This window comes from Cygnus olor, chromosome 4 (genome assembly GCF_009769625.2).
Source record: "Cygnus olor isolate bCygOlo1 chromosome 4, bCygOlo1.pri.v2, whole genome shotgun sequence".
NCBI lineage: Eukaryota > Metazoa > Chordata > Aves > Anseriformes > Anatidae > Cygnus > Cygnus olor.
The window spans coordinates 14,405,556-14,429,052 of NC_049172.1; the positions used below are offsets into that span (position 1 = coordinate 14,405,556).

Sequence of the window (23,497 nt, forward strand, 5' to 3'; positions counted from 1 at the left end):
CTTACAGGCATCCAGTGTAAGAACCCCAAACTAAGAAGAAGAAAAAAAAAAAAAAAAAAAAAAAAAGAAAGAAGGAAAGAAATGACTCCAAAAACCATTAGAAAAGTTCTGTCTTACTCTAGAAGGGACTGAAGGCTCTGGTTGATTCTTTTAAGGTGCAAAACCACAACTTAAAGGGTAACAAGTCCTCACTGTTGTCTGGAAAATAAGGTGAATAAGGATTATAGGGTTTGTATTTCTGGTTTATTTATAAATAAAGCAATATATGTTCTCTGCATTGAGGTAGATGGAGAGAGTGAGGTGTCTAAGCTTAAGTGAGAATTAAGTCCAGAGTTTTGAGGAATTATGTCTTTTCTGTCAGGCTGCATCCTGCTGCAGCAGAAGAGTATGGGCAGGTTTTACCAGGTCAGTTTTACCCCCAGTTTTACCTTTGTGCAGCTGGAGATATCAGTATCCTGCTTTTAATCTTTTTTTTAATTTTATTAAAAAAAAAAAAAAGCTGTGACTCAGTTGGAGTTCAGCCATCTGTTTGTGCATGTGAAATACAGAGGTATGGGTTGACTTTTCACTGGAGGCTAATAGGATGCTGCCTCATGTGACAGCTTCATTTCCCTTTCACCCCTTCTGAAAGCTCAGGCTGTCTTTAAGGCTGTTTCACACATTCGCAGAAAGACCTCTGCAGGCCTTTGTACTGTGAGATCGTACAGCATCACCTGCAGAACAAAGAATGATCATGTCAGAGCTATGTCTACAAAAAAACAAATCATGAATTTGGTTTGCAAAACTGTAGTAGGGCAGATGAGGAAAATAAACCGATTTGTGTGAGGAAAAGGATTGTGTTGTTTTGTTGCCATTTTGATTGGCACATAAAGGAGATAGGAAAATCCTTGTTCACAGATGAAGATTTGCGCGTTCCCCAGAGCAGCCACATTTATTTTATATTTACCCTACCTTCTTATATATCTGCTCTGCAGGACTAGGCAGCAGGGAATCACATGCTTCACATTTGAAAGAAAGGGAAAATAATTGCTAGTCTTCCTTATCTGTTATTGATGATATCATCTTGTAGAAGGCATTAGTAGTACTAGATAAGACTGACAAATATTCTAAGTCTGGAAATGGAAAAAGGCAATTGAGAAAATTACGGCAAGAAATAAACTTTTGCCAGACAAAGTCTTCCTATTCTTGAAGGTCAGTAGATAAGAGACGTTGCAGGTAACTTGAGAAGATCACTTATGCCACAATTCTTAGCTAAGGTAAATAAATTTAGCTCCTGATAACAACAGTTGCTATGGTTTATTCCAGCTGAACAACTGACTGTTTCCACACTTGTGAGATCAGTGTTTTATGAAGCTTAAAACCACACTAACAGAGGAACACACACACAGAGTACTACGTGCAACTGTTTTATGGCGACATAAATTCAGTGACTTTGTGGGAGAACTGCCAGAGCAAAAATTGTATAAATCAGAAGAACAATAATCTCAAGCGTCTTAAAGGAAAATTAGAGAAAACTCTAATTTTTAAAGGAAAATTAGAGAAATCTCTAACTCTGTTATGGCAGCAGTGCATTTGAAGATTGCCTCTCCTCCATCACCCCTTAGAACACCCCGTTGTCCTGAATGGGACTGAGAAGCATAAAGCAGTCATCACTTGCAGGGTAAACCAGGCTGAGCAGACATACCAATGAGCACAAGGGTAGAATCCTTCAGTGAAAAGTGCTTTTGGGAGATGACTTAGATCCGTTAAAGTCCTGTATGGGTAAAACTCCTTTTGCGTTCAGCACGACTTGAGGAATGAGGCAAAGAAATATAACTGCAACGCTAAAATGAACAAGCTAGTTCATGGACCCCTTCACTGTGACCCTACTCCTCTTCAAGCTGACCTCACTGTTGCTGTTTCTCCACCTTTTCAAAACCGAGTCCCTTCCACAGCTTGACAGAAAGCCCTTTGTCCTCTGTGAACATTATTTGCCTTTTAGAAAAACAGTAATGCAGCTAGCTTCAAGCAGAGCCATCACCGAGCAGGCTTTGTGGCCCAGCTCATCTGATACCCCATAAATCCAAACCCACATACCCGGGGCTGTCTCTTACCCACAGTGGGCACAGTGCTAGCACCATCTCCAGAGTACGGCAGCAGACGGTGTGCTTAAGGGCAAAAGAACTGGCAGAATCTGGCAGATTTTGTAACTCGGAGGCGATCACGTTTTATTCTTTCGTTCCCTCGCTCAGCCTAAAGGTGACAAGGTCAGGTTTTGACACGTTGCACTTTAAAGCAGCTGCAAATAGAGTACCTAAATGGAATGATTGCATTAAAAGCCCTCTTGGGGCATGCCTGGTTCACTGGTTCACGTAAGTGAGGTGGCCAGCTTTTCAGAGGTGCCTGGCAGATGCAACAAGGAGTCCTTTTTTTTTTTCAGTGGAAGCCATTGGGTTCTGAGTATCTGTCTCACTGTGCCAAGATTTCATTACCATTATTTTAATCAGGTGCCTTGGAGGCAAATTACAGGCTGATTAAATTTATGAATAATAATTTTTTCATTAAGGTACTGTACAATTAAGTACCTATTTTATTGTATACAGACTTTTAATTACCTTTTTCCTTTTAATCACGTCACTTTGTGTAATATCTACAGAATTACCCACAACATTTTTGTTAAGGAATGATCAGAGGCAAGCTGAGAAATAAAGTTATAGCATACCATAATCCACCTGTTCCTATAATTAAACTTGCTAATTTGCAATATTAATGACATTTACAGGTGTCACGAAAACCGGGTTACATTGGGTGTGCTGCTTTAGGAACTGAAGCATTACAGTTCTTTCTTGGTTTACATCTTTTTCTTCCAAAGGAAGATGCACATCTTTAAAAGGACATTAAAATGTTGCTCTTTAAAGAAGGGCACATTGTGCGTGGTCTTTCATTTTCTGTTCTGTCTCACCTTGCTGTAGAGTCTGCCTGCCTGAGTTGTCACCAAGAGCTGTTTTCTGCTGCTGTTGGATCTGGCCATGGAGCAAACAGTAGATGATTCAGATCAGACACTTCCCAGGTGAGTTAGTCAATGGCTGTGCTAATGGAAACAGAACACTGGCAAGTTAGTACAGCAATTTGAAGTTTAGAGACTGTCTTAAAAATAGTTTTAGAGGAGGAAGCAAAGCACCACACTTATGGCCATGCAACTGTGTTACTCCACGTGTCCCTGTAAATATATTGAAGGCTTTCCCCATAAGCCAGGAGGACAGAACAAATTTTGCTACTGCCTGGAAGCTTCCTTTAAATATACTGTCTTTTCATGGGACCTGGATTGTGTTTAGGTGCTGCATTCCAGTGCATCATGTGCATTGTTGGTGACATGCTGATCAACCAGCTGAGGGTAGCTCCAGGGTTTGACAGGAAGAGAAGAGCCCTTGGAGCATATTGGGCTGTTCTTGTGGGTGTTTACATGAAGGGATTTAGTTCCTATTTAACAGCTTACAAGCTTGGCGAGTTCCAATTTCTTAGTCTCATATGAACTAATTCTATCTCTGGCAAAATGAATTTTCATCTTCAGACAAATGGGTGTGTGCCTATTTCTTGCTCTTCCTCCTCCAGGAAGCTGGACTGGCTGAGGCTTAAACAGAGTTGTGGGAAGAGATTTGGACATTCAGATTTCAAAAAACATTGCAAACCTTTCCACTGGGATCTCCACAAGTGGAGGCTAGAAAAAGGCAGCCAGCAAAGGTAATGTCTGAAGATACTACCGCCATCTAATGTCTACGTTTGTGTTAATTCAGATGCTTGACTACTTTTCATGTCTCAGGAGATTTCCTACAGTTTCACATTATTTGGAGCTTCTGGCTTGTTGTTTGTCTATACAACACTTCATATAAAGGGAACGGGATGTCCTACTCAGAGATGCTGAACAGACCTGGATTCATAAGCTTTGAAAGCAATCAAACGTATTTTCTCTATCTGCCAGAGGCATGAGGGAAAACAATCCAGTGATGATCTGGAAACCTTTTAGTGTTCTCGTGTCACATCAGTTTTGGAAGACTTATCATAGAAGTCTTCCTGGTAAAAATCTCCATGTTTTCCTCAACAGTCTCAAATAATTTCTAAAGGATTTCTGAAAAATAATCTTCTAAGTGATATGGCCTTTGCATGGACTAACATTCATCTCCTGTGGTTTCCAAGAGTACAGCATCTAAAGATAGCATCAAATAGGTCACTATTGGTTAGCTGAGGAGACCTTGAGGATGGTTAGGACATAATAATCTGCTGTGCATTATTTAACTGCTGGAAGAAGTAGGATGCTTTATAGAGAGCGGGATTTTTTCTGTTTGTTTGTTTCTTTTCTGTTGATACAGGCCTGCCTGTGACACAGGTGCATCATCAGAATTTCAGTGATGACCCATGTTCACTATCCACTGGAATGTTTCCACCTCCTTACACATTTCTTCCTTTTGTTGTCAATGGTCTGGGTCAACATCTTGGATTATGGCTAGAAGTCGATTTCATTAACACTCTCAACATCAGCTGGGAATGTAGTTCACGGTGTAAAATTAGACCCTCAGTTGTATCTGTCCTTTGCATTCTTAACTCCAAAATAGGGATGTAGCGAGCCACTGCTGTTCTTGGTAGTCTCTCATATACTTCCTGATCATGTCCAGCCACAGAGAGGAGATGTAAAGGGAGATATGTGGGAAATGAACAGCGTAATCTAGATTTGTGGGAGCAGTTCTGGAATAAGACAATGTAAGGACAGATATTTTAGAGTTGCACAGTACTTGGTTGGCCGATCAGTTTCCATGTTTCTACTCATACACTTCAGATTGGGCTTACATGAGTGGAGCATCTCTGTGGTAATGGTAATTCAAGGTAACAGCTGATATTTTCACACAGGACTTGACAGTTTTTTAAGAAGATGTAGAAGAGAAGAGAGCTGATGTGTGTCTCAGTGGGCAAGTGCTCTTGGATCACAAGGATGGCTCCACAGCTGCCTTGAGTGATTTACAGGTGGGTAAGCAACAGGGTTATAACCAGCACCTGTTTAGAAATCAGCTGCTGTTTGGCTTTGATTATGCCTCTTCTACAGACGAATTGGTGCCTCATGCTGCAGAACTAGTGCATTAGGCTTGGTCCTCTGAAAGTCACCTCACATTTCTGCTACACTTCACTGGCAAATAAGGAGCCGGGCTGTGTGCCTATTTCTTCTGTTTGGTGACATCTTCCTTTTGGAGGCAGCCTCACTGAAAGCAGCAGTGCCACACAAAGTGTTAGTAGTAATACTGACAACTTTTTCTAAAGCTTGGGTCAGCCACAAAGACAAATCCTGAAGCACTTAGAACTAAAACACCATTTAAACAATGCAGGTTCTTCTCCCTACTCTCAACCCACCTTTAAGTGAAAAGATCTGCCACAGTCTCCCTAGCTTTGGCACAAGGGAAAGAAGATATTAATGGGTTAGATTTGAGATTCTTGCTTTCCCTGTATAAATCCCTTTATTCTAAGTAATTCCAATAAAATAAATGAAGGATTTCAGAGAGCTAGTAACTTCTTAGTGAACAGTCACAGCCAGAACTTGTTTTTTGTGTGTTTTTATTTTAGAAATGAACTTTGAGAAAGAAAAATGGAGTAGATTGAAGTGGAAATAATAGTAGGAGACTTGAGAAGAGGATCTTTCTTGAATTATTTTGTTCTCATTTATATAGCATAATATTGCTAATATTAATGAAAGACAGTTGTAACTTGGCTGTTCAGTTATATGACTCAGAGCAGTGTTTTATAAAATACAATCTGAAACATTAATAGCAAACCATTAGCAAACAGTTTATCCAAGACTAAGGAAAAAAAAAGAAATAGGAAAATGAAATATGTCTTCTAGTAAGTCCTGAAACATGTCTTGCAGGCCACAGTGCAAATATTTCAAATGTGTAGAGAGTAGGATGACATTTCCTGAAGTCAAAGGAAAAAAGAAATAGCTGTCATGGGAATCAAGCTGCAACACTTGCCTCTTCATCACCTTGATTTACAGTAGAAGGCTAAGGCTTATTTACTGGAACTTTGAATTGAAATTCGGAACTTTTATGCACCTTATCGATGCTTTGCCTCTCACACAGAAGTGAAAATGCTGTATTTCTCAACAACGCCCACTGCTCTGTTCATTACTGAATTGATACCTGAACTCAAAGTTAAAAGGAGCCTACAACACACCTCCTTTTGTAGCCTGTTATTAAACTGATAAGGACTTTTAATAGCAATCCTTGGGAAAAAAATCTTCATAGATAGTCCTCTGCCTATTTTACCAGACCTAGATTGACACATGGCTCAAAAGATTCATCACCAGTGGTGGACATCATAGCATATAGTTCCATTGTTGGTATGTTATCAAAGACCTCATTGATGCAGAGAACATATTCATTAATACTGGTATATTAGTATCCAAAATAGTGTACAGACTTGCAGTCAGAGCTGCAACATAGTATAGAAATAAAATCTAAAATAAAAGTTGGATATAGACATACTGATTTTCCCCCACCTAGAATGTCTTTTTGGTTGAAAATTTTCCAGTGACTTATTTTCTTGTTGGAATTTGCTGTGGCTTGAAATCATTCATGAAACTCAAGGGTAACCTGGGGTCTTTTCCCAGGGAGGGCAAAAATTGGGCTGCTAGGACACAGACCTCTGCTGTCAGCCGCCACACCAGCACTGGTGTGGGACATAACTCCTTGCCACGGAACACTATGGGAAGTGTAAATGTGGTTCAGAAAGACAGTGGAGGATTTATGCATGGGTGGCTGTTAAATAGAATGGTGCAGATATAACCAACAGTTCAGGGGGTTCTTAAAATTTTGGCACCTGAGAAAAATGACACAAAGAGAATAATCATTTAAACCTTCCTTTCTTCTTCTGTCTTTTTCCTAACCATGGGCTTGTGCCCCCTGTCAGAAAAGAGATCTTTGGCCTGAACTATTTCCATTCTTATGCCCACAAAGGTTCCTTTTCCTGAGAATTACTTCTGTAACTGGGACAAAAAGCAATTTTGGTGATCCATTTTGTGAAAGGTTTCTTTGATCTCTTCATCTCCTTAAGACACCCACATCTTCTTTTCCATCAAAAGTTACTTTCTCCCTTGAGCAGGGCACAAGACTAAAAAGAACATGATCTTGGCTGAATAAAAGGGATACACTGAAAAGTGCTTTTGTTTTTTTTCTTCTTTCCTCCTCTTCCTCTCTCTCTCTTTCTAAGGACTGATGTCACTGATTTTGATGCTGACATTTGGGTCAACTAAAATGATTGGGATCAGACAGCATCCAGACATCCCTGCTGCTGAGCCACAACGGTGCACAATCACTTGGGTGAAAAGAATGAAGTAGCTTCTACAAACACTACTGAGCTCCAGGCTGTCAGTAGAAACACATAAATGCCAGATGGAAAAGATTACAGAGCACAGACACTAGCCATGCCTTATTACCTTGCCTAATAAACACCCTTTATTGCCTTTGAACCTCTCAGTACAAAGCTGTCCTTTATGGATCCATGATTTAACCTGGCAGTTGAACCAGAGTGTTAATGAACTTCTTGCCAGGGATGCTACTGCAATACAAGGTATCTGCAATTTGGGTTGTTTTCCTCTTATTCTGTTTTTGCACCTGCCCTGATCAAAGTGACCCTGAGAGAAATGCGACCCAGATCCAGGGGAACTGAATTGATGCAAGTTGCCTTGAGAGATGGCTCTCATTGTATTATAGTGCTCCTAGAGTCTTCTTTAAAATGGAGGGGAAACAGCTTTCTCATCACCTTCCCTCTAGTTGCAAATAAGAGTGCTAGAGAAGGGCTGATGGGAGTGCGTGTAGATTCCTGAGAGAGATCAGCACCCTGTTCTTTGTCCCCCATCCCTGCTACCTTCTAATTCTGATGGATGATCATGACTTCTCTTTGCCTCACCTTGTCACCCACCTCTTTTTCTTGTCCTTTTAGGCTTTGGGCAGACTGTTTTTGCTGCAAGCTGGCAGAGGAGCCCCCAGCACAGTGCACAACAGTCCTGGTTACAGCCTGCAGCCTTGTGCTCCTGCCCGCAGTCTGGAAGTACTTGACTCCAGCAGGTAAGATGCCGACTGTGAAAGACACAGTGCTCACTCTTCCATCCCCACAGTTTCGGCCTGAACATAACCAGTATCACAGAAGAGGTGTCAACTATCAACATACTTCCTTTTTGAGGTTAGAAAATATTTTAATTCAGCTTTTCTCCCATCTGGAAATACCACTTCATTTGTTATTTTCAGTTTCTCCTGAAACGTTTTAGACTCCTGTTCTTTGGTAAACGGATCCGTTGAAGATGACTGTGCAGTAACCTCTGGGCTAATGATCCCTGGAGGGACTGTGTTGAGGGGATTTCTGTCCCCAGAGCTGGCAGGATTTGTTACCAGTTAGAAGGCAGCAGTGTGCTTACGGGTGGCTACAGATAGTTCAGCCACCAGGAGGAGATAAAGACTCACTGTTTTACAGCGCGTCCTCTTCGGACCACTTTGCTCAGTGCCTGCCAGTTGGACTGTTTGCAGCCACCTTTAAAGCAGAGTTAGAAGGGAGATGATAATGCCAGACAGAAAAATGGGCAAGTCTGGGAGGAAAAGATTCTGGGTCACTTCTGTAGTGCCTCGTGGTACACACACAGTCTTGATGGAGTTTCAGGACATGGCTGAAGGAGGTGCTCACATCCATGATTAAGTGAGGAAGGCGCTGCTTGTAGGATGTCTTCTGGTCAGTTCTCAGTTATGCTGGAGGCTGAGCATTTGCTGTATCAGCTTACCAAGGAAAACTGTGCAGAGCCAGGGAAGGAGGATAACATCATTTTCTTAAACTCAAGCAAGCACACAGGACAGCTCTGCTAAGACAGCAAGATGGTCAGCCATGGATCCAAGGCAGCTGCCCTACACCCTTCCAGGGGAATGGTAGTTGGGAGGAGAGGATACAAGAAGAGAGGAGCAAAGTGACAGAGAAATGATCTGTGCATAACAACATCATTTGTGCAGTGTAGAGTCAGGTGAGTCATTGCCTGTGAACCTAAGCATTGTGAACCTGAGCCTAAGCATTTCCAGCATAGGTTGGAGCAGATGAGGAGCTGCTCAAACTCATGCTCTGAGTGAGAGACCACCAACCATTCGTGAACAGGTGGAGGAACACAACTGGGAACTGGGTGAGTTCTCACAGACCTGCAAGCAGTTGTGCTCCCAGCACACAGGAGGCCAGCAATGAGGAGAGGTAGAACAAGCCAGATGCAGACCATGGGCATTGTTTGAGGAGTGATAATAGGAGATGGCCTGAGCTCTTGGCAAAGGAACCCAACTCACTCAACCTCCAGAAAAGGCAGCAGCAATGTACCTCCAGGTAGCAGGCTTTTCAAAATGCCAGTGTTATTTTTCAGAGTGAAATGGATTAATGATGTTTAGAATTAGGTCGCTGACTGCCTAGGGAAATGTACCTTAACCTTTGATAACCCTCATTCTGGGAAGTAAATGTCAATTAGGGCTTATTTAAAGGCAACTGACCTTTTTAACCTGCACTACTGTGTGGAAGATGCAATTGATCTATGGAGAACCTGGGGAAATGTGTTTTGTTTACCCAGAGAAAAAGATTGCAGAGAAATTAACCCTTTTGTTTTCTGAAACTCACATGCCATTTTAAGGCTGAATGCAAAGCTGACCAAACCCTTCTAAGCCATTAGGAAAATCAGTAATTGACATCTCCAGTAGAAGATCACTAGAATCTGGTTAGAATATGAGGCAAAAATTGCTCCTTGAGTCCTTCAAAAGTTTCACGTGCTCATTGCGTTCATTGTTTGCAGTGGGGATTCAAGCATTCATTACTCTTCTTGCTTTCTGTGGCATCTAGGCAACTTAAGCACCATTTAGGATGAAGTAAGCTGTTTAAATACCTACATTTAGGTGAGAAGAGTTGAACATTTTGCTAAAGGCTGCTGTGCAACCATGCACTGAAGAGAAGTTTTACTGCAGACATTTGTGTGGTGTGACACATGTAGGTTTGAGAACTTGACTTTAAAAAGCCATAACCCCCAGGTTCACAGCATTCCTTTGAACTATCCTTAGGGTGAAGCAAGGACAAAGCTTCTTTTATCACTTCGCATTATTAATTCATTAGGATCTCTTAATGCCAGTGGTATGACATTTCAGTCTCTGTATATCAAGCATTAGTTCTTGTAGCCTCAGGAGTTGTTTTCTGCCGGTCTTTGCAGCTACAGTAAATGTTTCCTGTAGGTCAGCTTTAAGATAATATCTTACACCCTTTAGCCCTTCTTAATATCCTGGAGAAGGAATGTTTTTCACTTCAGTGTACTCTAAGGATTCCTTCTGACCGTAACTAGACAATGGACAAGGAATGTGCCTCAGAAGTCAGAGCGAAAGCTGCAGATAAAACTCATTTAACACCTAACAACATTGAATAAGAATTAATAGAAATAAGATAGAAATACAATGTTTTGTTCTGCACAGTACTGCAGAATTATTTCCCAGAATTAATTTTTCCCAGAAATAATTCTGGGAATTAGGTGAATTGACTTGACTAAGCCTGATGAGTGGCTCCTGTGCTTGGGTACCACAACAAGTATTCCTGTAGCCACTAGCTTGGATTTGGGCTGAATATCTCCTTTCATCTACCTCTGTCACTGCACTGTCTGAGCCTTACAGAACCACGAGCGCTTTTGTCTTTGCAAGCCTCCTTTGAGCTTGGGAAGGCATTCTATCTAGACTTTTTGCCAGATGTGGTACTGAAGCATGAAAATGAAGTGAAAAGCAGGATTGACTGTGAAGTCTGCTACAGGCTGCGCACCTCTGCCTCCTGACACCTGCTCCAGTACCTTCAGCACAAGACTGGTGTTTTTCTCGGTGCCCAGTCTTGGGATTCCACTGGTCAGTGTAACACTCCTACTGGGCTCCAGCTTTCCTGTCCAAAACATTTTCATCCCTTTCATTTTCTAAAGAACAACAAAGGCCTTTGGTCAAGGAATCTGTACTGTTTGCAGATTGTGGAAAAAAAATCCATCTGAATAGCAATCTCTCGTGGTAAAGGCAGCATTAATGCCCTTTGTAGTAGTGTAACCATTCACTAAGTGATAGACATTTAATACTGAGAACACTGAAGCTCCATGGAAGGCAGTATAAAATATTTTATGTGTTTTTATTGGACCCTACAGTCCAAGAAAACTGGGAGACAGGCATTCAGATAATACGGAGTCACTTGTAGTTTGAGGGATTTTTTGGTATCAGAACTAATAGGTTTTTGCACCCATGAAGATTTTAAGTCAGTCTTCCCATGTTTGGTTGTCTAGATCACAGCAGCGTAAGCTCCTGTATCTAGTGCTACAAAACAGAGAATTAAACAATCTAATAATTGTTAATTTATGTCTACATGAGCCACATGTCATAAAACTGAAGTTATCCTTTGTGCAAGAAGATGCGTAAGTTCCAAAAGAAGAGGGTATTGTGCTCTAGGAAATAGGCAAGTGGTTGAATGGGTTTCTAGCTAGCAAATGAACTGCATCTGTGACCCACGAAGAAAACCCTTGAGTGAGTGCTAACATTTTCCATGATACATGCTATTTAGTTCTGCTGCAGTACAGAGTCCCCATCGCTCTATCCCTCTGCCTGACGGGGGCTGAGTGCTGGGCAAGGTTCTCCGTTGTGCAACAGAAAGAAGAGCTTGTGCCCATTTCTTTCTGCACGCGCATGTCAGCCCTACCTTAGCCTTGTCATGCTCACAGAGCCTGAAACTACAAAAAACGTCAGAGTTCCCAGTATTTCTGTGCTCAGTGCTGTGACGGAAAGATCCTCAGAGTCAGCATTTAGATGTAGCACTGGGTAAGGCCCTCAGCAAATGGGGAGCAGTGGAGTCTTTTGGTCTGAGTGGAGCTTTGCTAATAAACACCGGTTGTAGATCATCTATTTTCAGAGAGTACCTTAAATCCTGAGGGGATAGACTTTACAACATAATTTATTTGTTGTTTTAGGTTTCCTTAGATAACATTTTAAAAGAAATGAAACTGAAAAAGATGAAACTAAATAAAATTACATGAAACGGGATGTCTTCTCAACTGGTCTAAAGGTGCTCTTCTCACAGAGGCCACCCCTGCAGCCCCCACTGCAAAAACCATTGACGGTGACGCAGCTGGGACCGCGATGGGTTGGAGATCTATGGGTCGCTTATATCCTGGCTGGGAAAGGGGAGCAAAAGGCCATGGAGGAGCCTGAGGAGAGGACACACACGGGCTCAGTGTGCACAGAACCCTCTTTTTTTGGAGAAAATCGGGCAAAGAGCAGGGGCGCAACATCCCCCATATGACCGCGTCCCCTGGGGTCCCTGGAGAGCGGAACCAGATGGGACCGGGGCTGGGCAGAGAAGTGCAGGGAAGGCCGTTGCTGAAAACCACGCAAGGACCGGAGCGAACTGGAGCGATGGAGAGTGGGGATGTGCTGTGGGTTTGGGCCGTAGGGGTGCTGCCACCTCCGGCCCTGCCCTGTGATGTGTCCCCGTATCCATGGCAGCCCCTCTGTGAGGTCACAGCGGCTGGGTGCCTCATAGCTGCTGCGGTGAGGGCAGGTGGCCCATTGCCTCTCGGCGGCCACAGGAGGAGGACCTGGAGAGAGATTCTGGGGTGATCCTGCTGTGATGGAGAGGCTGAGAAGATTTTTTGGTGAGGGGCAGTGGGAGGCCGGGGGCTGCATCGCCATGAGTTCCCAGCACGACCAGAGACGGGGACCCCAGCCTGTGCTGTTGGTGCTGGGGAGGATTCCTCTCCAGGCTGGGAGGATGCCTGCCCCAACCTGGTGCGAATCCCCACAGCCAGCCAAGCTGATGCAAACTCTTTGGTTGTTTCCTTCCAGCTTCCTTTGCTTGTGTAGGGGTCAGGACTGGACCTACACGTCATGAGGACGGTGGCAGAGAGACGGCGTCTGAGACTGTTGCCATCTCTGCCAGCGTCGTGAATTCCTTGTTAAAGAAGCTGCAAGACAGAGAGGTGAGCTGCGGACATCCCGCTGTGCCGTGGGGGGTTGAGGGCTCCCCTCCACCCTGGGTGCCACCGAGGGGTCTTGCCTGATGGCCCCTCTGTCCTGCTGCTGGTGCCCGGTCCCCAAAGGCTGATCCTGCGGTCACGCTGGGCTGACGCTGCTGCGCCGCCTCCTTTCCCGCAGCAGCTCAGCCCGGAGCTGCCCAAGCATCCGTCCTTGTCCTAGCCCTGTACCGTGGTCCCAGGCTGGTGCCTGGTGCTTGGTCGGTTCCCAGGGCTGCTGCTCCCTCGGCTCCTTGGTGTAGCTGGACACAAGCTGGGACAGGATGCGGTGGTGCTGCTTGTGGGCTCTGCAGAGTGAGGGGCGGCAGAGGCAAAGCAAGCGGTGCCGTGGTCTCTCCCTAGGGTGACCGAGCGGAGACTTACCGCCGCCTCGAGCATGTCTTGCAAGGAGATCACACCCGTCTGCAGAGCGGCGTTGTGAACCGAGTGCTCGCAGAGGTGTCTGGAGACATGAAGGCAGCCCAGGTGAGCTTGTTCTCTAGCAGGGCGAACGGAGCAGCCTGCCTCTCCCCAGCTGTGGCTGTGACATGGAGTGGCGCAGAGATGGTTCACTGGGATTCAGGCCTGGGGACTTCCCCAGTGCCCCTGTGGCTGCTCCCTCTCGCAGGGAGCGCATCCCGCTAGGGGAAAGGTTGTATCCAGCCCTGCTCCAGACTGTGCAGAGCGTGGTGAGCTCCTCCACGCCAGGCGACGTGTGCGCCACCTGCCAGGGCTGGAGTTGGGCCGTGCAGTCCCCCAGTTCCTGCCTCGCGTGACTCCTGCTTAACGGAGAGGCTCTGGGGACGTGTCCCAGCTCGGGCACAGCTGTCCCGGGGGTGTTCAGTGGCTCTGACAGCAAAACGATGAGCTGAAGCCCCGTGGTCCTCACTGGCCAGCAGGGCCTGACCTGGTGCCTCAGCCTTTCTCCTGGGCAGCATTTCACCCGTGGCTCTTTTTCAGGGTGCAATGAACGATGTGACAGCAGCTGCTGGTGACGTCCTGGTGGCTCTGGCTCGTTCCCACTTCGAATTTGTGATGTCCGAGCTCCAGGGCCACCTGAAGATCATGAGGGGAGGAGCATGCCAGGAGTTCGTGCTCACCACCTTGAGCAAACTGGCCAGCAACTATGGTATGGCCCCTTCGGCCTCGTGCTCTGGGTTATGGGCCACGACGGCCAGGAGCAGGGACCCTGCCCCTCCCTGAACGCTACTTTGGGCCGCAGGGCTGCGGGGCTGCGGCACCTCCTCGCCTGGAGCTGGGATTTCCGCCCCACCACCCCAATGCCAGTGCTGCAAGGGTGGAAGCTGCTGGGGACTGAACCCGCAGCGACCTCCCCTGTCCCTCTGACACGTCCCCCAGCCCGGCAGCCCCAGCTCTCCTGCTCGCAGTGCTGCTCTGGCTCTGGCTGACCATGGCTCCCTCTGTCCCTCTGCCCGTCCTCTCTCTGCAGCCCTGCGGTGCATCCCCTTTGTCGAAATGACGCTCCCTGCTCTGCACGCCATGCTGAGCCAAGTGGGGAGCAGCCGGATCCTGCGCGCCATCTGCAGTGGTGAGTAGAGGGGAAGGGGCCGGGCGGGCCCTCGGTGCCTCGCTCCGATCGCGGCATGGTCCTGCGCTGGGGGGCAAACTTTGGGAAGGGCAGGGCGGGGGCTGCAGTGGTAAGTGCTGGAGGGGAAGAGGCCTGCGAGGAAGAGGAGGAGGAGGAGGAGGAGGAGGAGGAGGAGGAGGAGGAGGTGCGGTGTGCAGGAGGGGAGAAGGGGCACCGTATTTTAGTCCAGATGCCTGGAGCGCAGCACTTGGCAGTCCCAAGCCGACGCCTGGTGAGCCAGGGACTGCTCCACGCGGGCGTGGGTGAGGGAGCCGGGCTCGCCGCCTGTTGCAGACTTTGACGAGCTCCTTTCTTCTGGTGCAGTGCTGGAGCAGTGGTCGAGGGCGATCAACGCCTACTTCAACGCCTGGGAGCAGTGCCCCTTCCCTCGCGTCGGGGAGGAGCAGCTCTGCGAGCAGGTGTACTCCCTGTTCTGCCACGCTGTGGGAAACTGGCTGGGCCGTAAGGAGGAGGAGGTGAGCGCTGCTGGGGCAGCAGCGGGGCTGTGCCTGGCTGGGGCTGCCCGTGCCCCCTGGGTGGGAGCAGAGGGGTGAGGGGAGGGAGCGGGCGGGCTGACGCCGTGCCCGGGGCTGGGGGCTCCCAGCTGGCAAGTGCTTGGACCCCAGGGCCCTTTGGCAGGGGAATGCTTGCTGTCCTCTGGAGAGAGCCCTTCTGTGGGGCAGAGGGGAAAGGGGAAGCCCTCTCTGTGCAAGGGCAGGCATGTGCTGGGGGACGCCGAGTGCTAGACAGCCCTCAGAGCATCTCGTCTCTCTTCCCTCTGCAGGACAAGCAGGCCGTCTTTGGAGCAGTGGCTGCTATGATGGCTGTCGTCCTCCATGATGCGCAGCACCAGGACGACGTGTGGAAGCAGGTCTTCTGGCTCCTGCAGCAGTACCAGGAGGTCCAAGATGCCTCCCGGGTGACAGAGGTGAGGCGTCGCGCGGCGTCTGGTGCGGCTGTGGTGTGCGTGTGAGTGCCACGAGGTGTCGGGGGGCCCTCCGAGAAGGCAGGGGGGCAGCAGGGGAGCTGTGAGGCTTCCTGGGCTGCTCGGGCAGGAAGAGAACAACCCAGGTGAGCAGGAAGCCCTGTGCAGGAGCTTTGGGGTTCTCCCTGGGAGCTGGGGTTAGGGGTTCCCCGTGCCACAGGCGTGCTGGGTTTCTTCCTTCCCACGTGGCTTCAGTGGCTTTAACCCACTCGTCCTCTCCCTTCTCTTTTAGAGCCTCCATTATTTCCTGAAGACCTTGGAGGAACTTCACGCTGTCGCCCCCCAGGACAAGCTCCGTGCCATCGCTGCTGCTGTGCACCACCAGGTAAAGGGAGCCCGTGCCTGTGCTGCTGGCCCAGGTCCTGCAGGCTGGATTGCCACAGAGGGGCAGGGCAGGGCAGGGCAGGGTGTCCTTCCAGCAGGACCTTCCTGGAGGTGCCTCGAGGCTGCGAGCACCCTCACCCTGGCTGTTTCGTGCAGGCCCGAGGGGCAGCTCAGTTCCTTCAGCAATTTCCCTCTGAGCCACCTGGCAGGAGGACTCTGGAGTGCCGGGACCCAAAAGGCAGCCTCTGATCGCTGCTCTGCCCGCGATCTTTCTCTAAAATGGACCTTTTTCCCACAGCTTGTGGACGAGACCAGGCAGCACAGTGCAGGCCATAAAGAAGAGCTGAGGCAGTGCATTGTGCTTCAAGGTAAGGGAGGGAATGGGACGATGCCCGTCGTGCCCTCGCAACTTCCTTGTGAACCTCAGCCATGGGGTTTTGCTGGCTATTCATGCAAAATGTGGTTTCTCGCCCGCAGCTCGACTCTACCCGGAGGAGACGGTCATGTTTCTGCTGTACCAGCTGAGCAGTGAGAACCAGGGCTCCCGCGGGACAGCGCTGACTCTGCTGGGAGCTGTGGCCCGCTGTGACGGTCAGTACCACAGGCCGGGGCCGCCAGCCAGGGCTGGGGCAGCCAGGGGGCTGAAGCTATCTGCTGTCAGAGCTTTCAGGCCCTGTAACGCAGTAGTAGCTGCAGAAACAAAGTCCTTCTGGGACGCCGGTGCTTCCCCTGCAGTCAGAGCCCAGCCCTGCTGCGCTGTCCCGCTCGTCTGCGAAAAGCCTGGGAGCTTCGAGGGATCCCTTCTGCCATGTGAGCCCTGCCTGAGCGCGTACCTCTCTGTGTCTCTTGTAGAACCTGCAGTGAGAGAGAAGCTGCCCCTAATCGTAGAGGCCGTGCAGCCCTTGTTCACTGAGTCCGGCACCCAGGTGAGCTCATTTAGGAAGGAACAGCGAGACCAGTGGGGCAGAGAAAGCCCCCAGGGCCGGCAGGTTGTTGTGCTGTACAAAGCCTAGCCCCGACCCCAGGCAGCGAAGGCTTCTCCTGTGCACTCGTTGCCTCTCCGCGGGCTGCCCCCAGGCAAAGGTGGCTTTCCCATGGCTGCTGGCGGGGCAGACCATAACCGCCCTGTCTCCTTGGCAGTTGAGGAGAGCGCTCCTGGGTTTCATCAAGGATCTGCTCAGCGTCAGCATCCCGAGCTGCTTGGCATGGGATGTGGTGGCGCACATCTTTGTCGAGTTCAGGCGGGCCTCGGACAGACTGGTAAGGACAGAGCGGGACACCCACGGCTCGGTCCCGTGCCCAGGCTGTGCCGAGGGCTCCCTCAGTGGCACTCACAGCATCGCCTGGGCCCCGCAGAAGCTCATGTGCCCGACAGCCCTGTGCAGCGCTCGCTGCTCCCAAGCTGCCCAGCACTTCCTTGGGGCTGGGACGTGGCCCCTGAGCGGGGCCTGGCTGTCCTCATCCTCCACAGAGCCTCCTGAGGTGGGAGCTGAGAGTAATGGGGGGTTTCCCAACGCTGTCTTGCAGGCACTGGAAGACGTCCAAGAAGAAAGAGACCTTCAGGCCCAGTGCATAGATATCCTGGAGTCTCTGGATCTCTCCGTGGGAGGGATGACCGAAGTAAGTCGTCCTGCTCCCTGCTGCTGCAGCAGCCACTTTTCACCTTCAGGGTGTTTTTGCCAGCCCTCACCTGCCCCCCCGGAGCTCTGCCCTAATGGGCTCCAAGGGGCACAGGGCTCAGGGATGCGCAAGGCGTCCTTTTCACCTGCGAGCCGAGATGGGAATGCTGATGTGCCAAACTTCCTCCTCCTCCTCTGCAGCTCTTGTGGCCACGGCTCCTGCAGTACGTGGTGCCGGCCCAGTACTGCGGCATGCTGGTCCCGCTGTCCCGTTGTCTCCAAGCCCTGATCGAGAGACAGAAGCGAGCAGAAGGGCAAGAGGACACCGAGAAGCCTGCTGACGTCCAGGAGCAAGGTGGGACCAGAAGGTGCCCCAGCAACCTGTGCCGGGCTCGGCCAGGGGCCTGCCTGGTGCGTGCCTCCCTGCACCCTGGCAGCCCCCAGGCCGGCTCTGCAGCTGCACGGGTACTCTGAGCCCCGCGTGGCGGCGTCGAAGGTGCGAGGGGCTGGGTGCAGAGGTGCTCAGGGGCTCACCCTGCCTTTTTTCCTCCTTGCAGCCAAGAAGCCCACGCCACAGGCACTACTGGTTCGGCTGCTGGTGAGTAGCGGGGCCCCGGGGAAAGAGCTTTTCTGGCCAGGGGCAGGCGCAGATGCTGGGGCAGGGATGCTTTTGCTGGCAGCCCCGAGGAGGAGGCAGCGCGTCCCCGCGTGCCCAAGCCCGCCAGCTGGGGATCCCGCTCCCTCCCTGGGGCTGGAAGCACGTGGGGGGAGGCGCCGGCACCCTGCTGCTGGCCGGGGCGGAGTCAAGCTCCCTCGTGGGAGAAGCCGCGTCCCTGGTGGAAGGAGTGACCCCATCTCTCTCTGTCCTCGTCTAGGTGGTGGCGGCGGCTTGTGATCGGTGCACAGAACGTGCGGTTGCTGCCCTACAGCTGCTGCAGGCCCTGCAGAGCAGGATCCACGGATCCCTGAGGGGACTGTGGCCCATCCGCATCTCCTGCATGCTGCAGTACCTTGAAGGTAAGGTGCTAGTGCGGAGGGCCGGGCTCAGGAGAGCTGGAGGGGGCAGGAAAACAGCCTCCCAGCACGGCGGAGGGGAACCGCTGCCGTCCCCCTTCCAGGCAGCCAGCGTGGAGGCTGGGGGCAGCGATCTGAAGGATCGGGTTGTCCCAGGGGTGGACGGGGCCATCGATGTCCCCGTGGAGGGCAGGTCTGGGCAGTGTCCCCCTGCCCCTGCTGGGACGGTGCTTGGGGCAGGGGTGGGACCAGCGCCCCCGGCTCTGGAAGGCCGAGTGCCTGGGGCAGGTCTGCAGCAGCCGTTCTGGGCAGCTCGGTCCCACGCTGGGCAGCGCAGTAGCCTGGGGTGAGGCCCTAAAGGGGCTGGAAGTGTTGGGTCTGTCAGGAGAAAATGTGTGCGGCTGTGCACACTGGGGCACGGTGCTCGAGCTGTGCGGGGATAACAGTCGGGCAGCGGCGATCGGCCCCAGTCAGTCTTTCCTTCCCCGGCGTGAGTCGGTGGCTCTGGCAAATGTCCCGGGGAGCCGGCCGGGGTCTGCAGCCTGGCAAGAGCTTTGGTGCAGGCAATTTTAGGCCCTTTCAAGCCTGGGACTTCTGGGATTTTTGGCTCCCAGGGAAGGAGAGCACTGAACTCTTCTCCGGTGCTGGCTTAAGTGACAGCGAGGCACTTTGCTTCCTCTTGCTTTCCAGAAAAAACAGAGGGCTCCCTGGACTCTGAAGAGTGGCAGTGCTATCTGCTCAAGGTACAGCATCCCTGGGGGGTGAGGCTGTGGGCAGTTGTGCCCCGACAGCTCCTGGGACACGTCAACGTGAAAGGCCCGGGCAAAGGGCGAGACAACATTTGCCTCCTGTCGTGTTCCCCCGCAGTTCCTGACGGAGTCGGTGGAGGAGATGCTGCTGGACCAGCCATGGGTAGTGTGCCTGAGCCGGGAGCTGAGCCAGCAGCTGAGCAACTCCTCCAGCAGCGCCGAGGACAAGGTTGCGCCCTGCCTGCGCCCTCCAGGCAGCACAGCCCCGGGGCACCCAGCTCCGGGGCTGGGGCTGAAGGAGCGCGTTCCCCGTGCGGGCCGTCGTCACCGCTCCCCCTGCCCTCGCCCCAAAGATGCTTCCCTCCGTGCTGCCCAGGGTCGGCTACAGGCGGGCGCCGCGGCTGCTCCCTGGGGTGTTGGGGCCTGTCGCGGCCAGGCCCTGCCCTGACACGTCGCGCCGTTACCACGTCTCGGTCTCGGTCTCTTCTCTTTCAGAAGTTCCTGTACCGGGCTCTCGGCACGGTGCTGGCCTCTTGTCGGCAGCTCACCCACGTCCAAGGGCAGCTGCTGAAATACTTAAAAGAAACGGATGCCACCAGCCCATGTGACAGACAGGTGAAGTTTCCTCTCCTGCCCCTGCTCTGCCCAGCGTCCCCTTGTCCCAGCCCTGCTCCGGACCCTTTTCATTTCCTTGTAGCTGCCGTTTCCCTCGGGCAATGTCCTGCCTTGCCGTCGTAGCTGGCCAGGACTGGCCAGTGTGTGCCAGAGCTCACTCCCATTTCTCCGTCATTGCAGGGAATAGCTTCAGTGGTCTCCTACGCTGCTGAGCGCCACTTCTACCTGGCCCTGGATGCAGTGTGCATGTTCACCAAGGGGCTCATCGCATTCGACAGACGTCGAAAGGTAATGGGTGCAGGGTTTTAGTGTTCGGCCTTCTCTTGCCCCGTTTTCACTTCCTGAACAGTGGCGGCCGAGTCGTGGCAGCCACATTGCATTTACGCCCCCCGTAAGAGCTACCTAAGACGCACTGCCCCCTCCAGAAAGCTGAGGGCCAGGAGCCGGAGCCCCGCGCGCTCTTGCTGGCTCTGCCCCTCACCTGGGGGCCATGGGCAAGCCTTTCACGGCCAGTACACCGCTGACGGGCACAGGCTGCTCACCTCAGGGCAGGAATGGGACAAACTCCTTCAGATGGTTTTCCACGGCCCTGCACAGCTGAGCCAGACAGCCCCTTACAGCCCCGCTCCCCAGCCCCACAAATTCGTGGAGTCCTGGGGCACAGCAGGGCCATCGGGCTGACATCTCGGGGCATCTTAGTCAACACAGGCGCAGAAGAGAGACCGGAGAGCTCAGGCCACTTGGACTGCAGTCATGCTTACCTATGGCAAGGTTGCACTGCGTGCGCCCCAGTCAGAACTGCTGGACTGCGTGGAGGAAGGCATCCTGGCCAACATCCTGGAGCTCTTCCATGCCTGCAGAAAGGTAGGAGCGTGGGGCACGGAGGGGCGGGGAGGGCTGGGTGCCCCCACGTGCCGAGATGGACGGTCTCTTTCTGGACGTCCCCTGAGTGGTTTGTCCTGAATGTCCAGGTCCAACCCCAGCCCCTAAGAACCGCTCGCCCGTGTTCCTCTCCCAGCTCTTCAAGCAGTTCAACCGGTGTTTTTCTCTCTCGGGTCTCAGGAACTGCAGCACAAGCTCGCCCTGCTGAACAGCATCAGGGACGTCACCTGTGCCATCCAGGCTGTGGACACCAAGCGCAGCTTCGGGCTCTGCAAGAAGCCGGAGGTGCTGGAGGTCCTGCTGGTGAGTGCCTGCAGCTGGGGCTGCCCGCAGGGGAGGCTGCTTTTCCCGGAGGCGCGATGGTCTCCCCCGGCCACCCACCAGCTCCTGAGCTCCCGAAGCCTTGTCCCCAGCTGCTGGGCCCTGGGGCGCTGGCACTCGGTGGCTGGGGAGCACGGTGGCTCTGTGGTGGCCGTGGGGATGAAGGGGCTGGTGCGGGCGCAGGCCTGTCAGCAGAGCCGGCTCCCGGGGCGGGTGGGCAGGCTCTCCGTGCCCCTGCCCACCCTGAGTGCGTCTCTCTGCGACTTGCAGGACTTGATGGAGGAGGATGCCTGCGACACCCCCGTGTCCCAAGTGCACCTCAAGATGCTTCAGCTCCTGGAGCAGCTGAGGTGAGGTCTGTGCCCCAGGCTGCGGGGGCTCGCCGTGCGTCCCAGCCCAGCCGGCTGGTGCAGCCCCAGTGGTCTCGAGTGTGGGGCAGGGAGCTGCGGGGCTCTGGGCCGGGGCGGCGCTCCACGTCCTGGGTGACTTCCGAAGGCCGGGGGGGTGTTGGGGCTGGGGGGCCGCATCCGCAGAGACGGGGCTGGGCTGTCACGGTCAGCGAGCCATGAGCGCTGTGCTGGCAGAAAGGCCCTGGCTCTCCCGGGGACGGGGAGGGCAAGGAACGGGCACCCGGGGGGGGTCTCCTTGCCCCTGGGGGTGAGTGCTTGGCCGCTGCCGGGGAGGTGCCAGGAGCTGCCGGAGCTGGAGCTCACCAGCACGGGCTGGGGGGGCCGGGGCTGGGGCTCAAACCCAGCCGGCGTTTGGGCCACTCCGGAGATTGCTGGTAAACCCCCTCCCCGTTTTCTCCTTTTTTTCTCCATCCAGCAAGCTGAAGCCTTGCATGGACTGGGAGAACAGGTGCTCCCAGGTGGCTGTGTGCTGCCGGAGAGTCCTGTTGTGCCCTCCTGCGGAGACAGAGCTGCAGGTACCTGCCAGCCCTTCCCTGCACACCTCTCCATCGGGATCGCACCTCAGCGCTCCCTGTGCCCTGGCAGCTGCCGCGGCGCTCAACCTCACTCCTCCTTTCCCGCTTTCAGCCTCTGCAGACATCATGTGAGGAAGCTCTGGGCCAGCTTGTGTCAGCCCTTCTCAAAGCAGAAGGGACCTCCAGCGCCTTCGCGGCCATGGTCTCTGTGAGTACCCGTGGGGCAGCGGGGCAGAGTCGGGGCCTTAGGGGATGCTCAGAGGAGGATCCGTTCCCTGCCGCAGTGCCAGGGCAGGCAAAGGAACGGGCCCTGCAGGAGGCAAGCCAAGAGCCAGGCTCCCAAGCGCCAGGCTGGCACAGGGAGATGCCGGTGGGGAAGCGGCTCCTGGGTGAGGGCGGGGGTGCGTGGAGCGAGCGGGGCGGGGGGGGGGGCAGTGCCGGTGCTTGGCGGGGCTGGGGCCACGCGGAGCCGCAGGGCAGGCCCTGCGGGAAGGGGCCAGAAGAGGAGGGAGGCAGAGAGGGGCGCTGGGGAGAGAGGGACACCCGTCACGAGACGCATGTGCTCCACCCCAGATCTTGCTGTGCCACCTCACGTCAGCGAAAGCATGGGAGCGAGAGAGGGCCCTGCAGGTCTGCGCCCAGCTGCTGGGCACTTACGAAGAGCTCTTCAAGTGTTCGGTGAGTAGGGAGCCCCGCGTGCCCCATCCCCTCTCCCTGCTGGCCACGGCCCCGACGCCTGGCCACGGCCTGGGGAGGCGAGCAGGCACTGGGCTGCCTGCGACCTTCCTCCTGCCTCTCGCCCCCGCAGAGGGAACTCACCTGCTCGCAGTTCGGCTCCTTGGTCGGCGTGCTGGGGCCTCTGCTGAGCGACTCCCAGGCCACGTCCCGGCAGAGAGCAGGGGCCTGCCTCAGCTGCCTTCTCCGGATCCAAGGTGAGGAAAGCGGGTTCTTCCTGGCCCCCATCAGCCCCATCTTCTCTTCCTTCCCTGCCCGGCGAGGGCTTTTGTTTAAGTCCCTTCCCAGCCAGTCAAGAGACACTGTCGCAACGCATGAAGGGAGTGGACGGGGCGCTCTGTGGCCCTACACGATCACCGTTCCCGCTAAGAACTCAGTTGGAAGCGAGCTCCTGCCCCCTCCTCAGTGAGCAGCGTCTGCGCTGAGGAATTTGCGGGGAGGTTTGCTCCCTCCCAGAGACGCTGGTGCCCGGTGCAGGAGCTGGGGACGCAGCGGCTGGGAGCAGAGGCCTGCGGCTGCTGGGACCCCACAGCCCCAAAACAGCTCCAGGGGAAGGAGGGCTCGGTGCGGCCCGGGATGTGTCAGCCACGGAGCCGGGCTGGTGGCATCCTGCCACGGGAGGGTTGGGAGGGCCCCGGCCTTTGCTCCCCACCCTCCTCTATCCATGTCTGGCGCCAGAGATTCAGTTCCCCTAACCA

At 52.7% G+C, this 23,497-nt stretch overlaps 1 protein-coding gene and 1 long non-coding RNA gene across 2 annotated transcripts; both read left to right on the forward strand.

Moving 5' to 3' along the window:
* Window positions 1-2,951: 2,951 nt before the first annotated feature.
* On the forward strand, window positions 2,952-9,611 carry LOC121069806. Its single transcript, XR_005819631.1, has 3 exons — window positions 2,952-3,049; window positions 3,592-3,720; window positions 7,960-9,611. It is a non-coding gene; the product is annotated as an uncharacterized LOC121069806 (long non-coding RNA).
* Window positions 9,612-12,151: 2,540 nt separating this feature from the next.
* On the forward strand, window positions 12,152-23,452 carry LOC121069829 (maestro heat-like repeat-containing protein family member 2B). Its single transcript, XM_040556321.1, has 28 exons — window positions 12,152-12,685; window positions 12,876-13,009; window positions 13,406-13,528; window positions 14,003-14,171; window positions 14,493-14,591; window positions 14,955-15,106; window positions 15,415-15,558; window positions 15,848-15,940; window positions 16,238-16,307; window positions 16,417-16,530; window positions 16,792-16,865; window positions 17,080-17,199; window positions 17,467-17,559; window positions 17,760-17,913; window positions 18,116-18,156; window positions 18,434-18,575; window positions 19,263-19,315; window positions 19,440-19,550; window positions 19,817-19,936; window positions 20,117-20,224; window positions 20,645-20,800; window positions 20,999-21,121; window positions 21,410-21,489; window positions 21,965-22,064; window positions 22,177-22,272; window positions 22,638-22,742; window positions 22,873-22,996; window positions 23,088-23,452. The coding sequence occupies exons 1-28, from the start codon at window positions 12,661-12,663 to the stop codon at window positions 23,222-23,224; spliced, it is 3,060 nt and encodes a 1,019-aa protein (XP_040412255.1). The 5' UTR covers window positions 12,152-12,660; the 3' UTR covers window positions 23,225-23,452.
* Window positions 23,453-23,497: the final 45 nt, after the last annotated feature.

What these genes read in the sequence shown, in the direction of transcription:
- LOC121069829 (XM_040556321.1), top strand. Translation starts at nt 12,661, where the DNA reads ATGGAGAGGCTGAGAAGATTTTTTG. An exon ending in CTGCGGAGACAGAGCTGCAG is followed by an intron (nt 22,065 to 22,176) that starts GTACCTGCCAGC and finishes TCCCGCTTTCAG; the next exon opens with CCTCTGCAGACATCATGTGA. An exon ending in CCTTCGCGGCCATGGTCTCT is followed by an intron (nt 22,273 to 22,637) that starts GTGAGTACCCGT and finishes GCTCCACCCCAG; the next exon opens with ATCTTGCTGTGCCACCTCAC.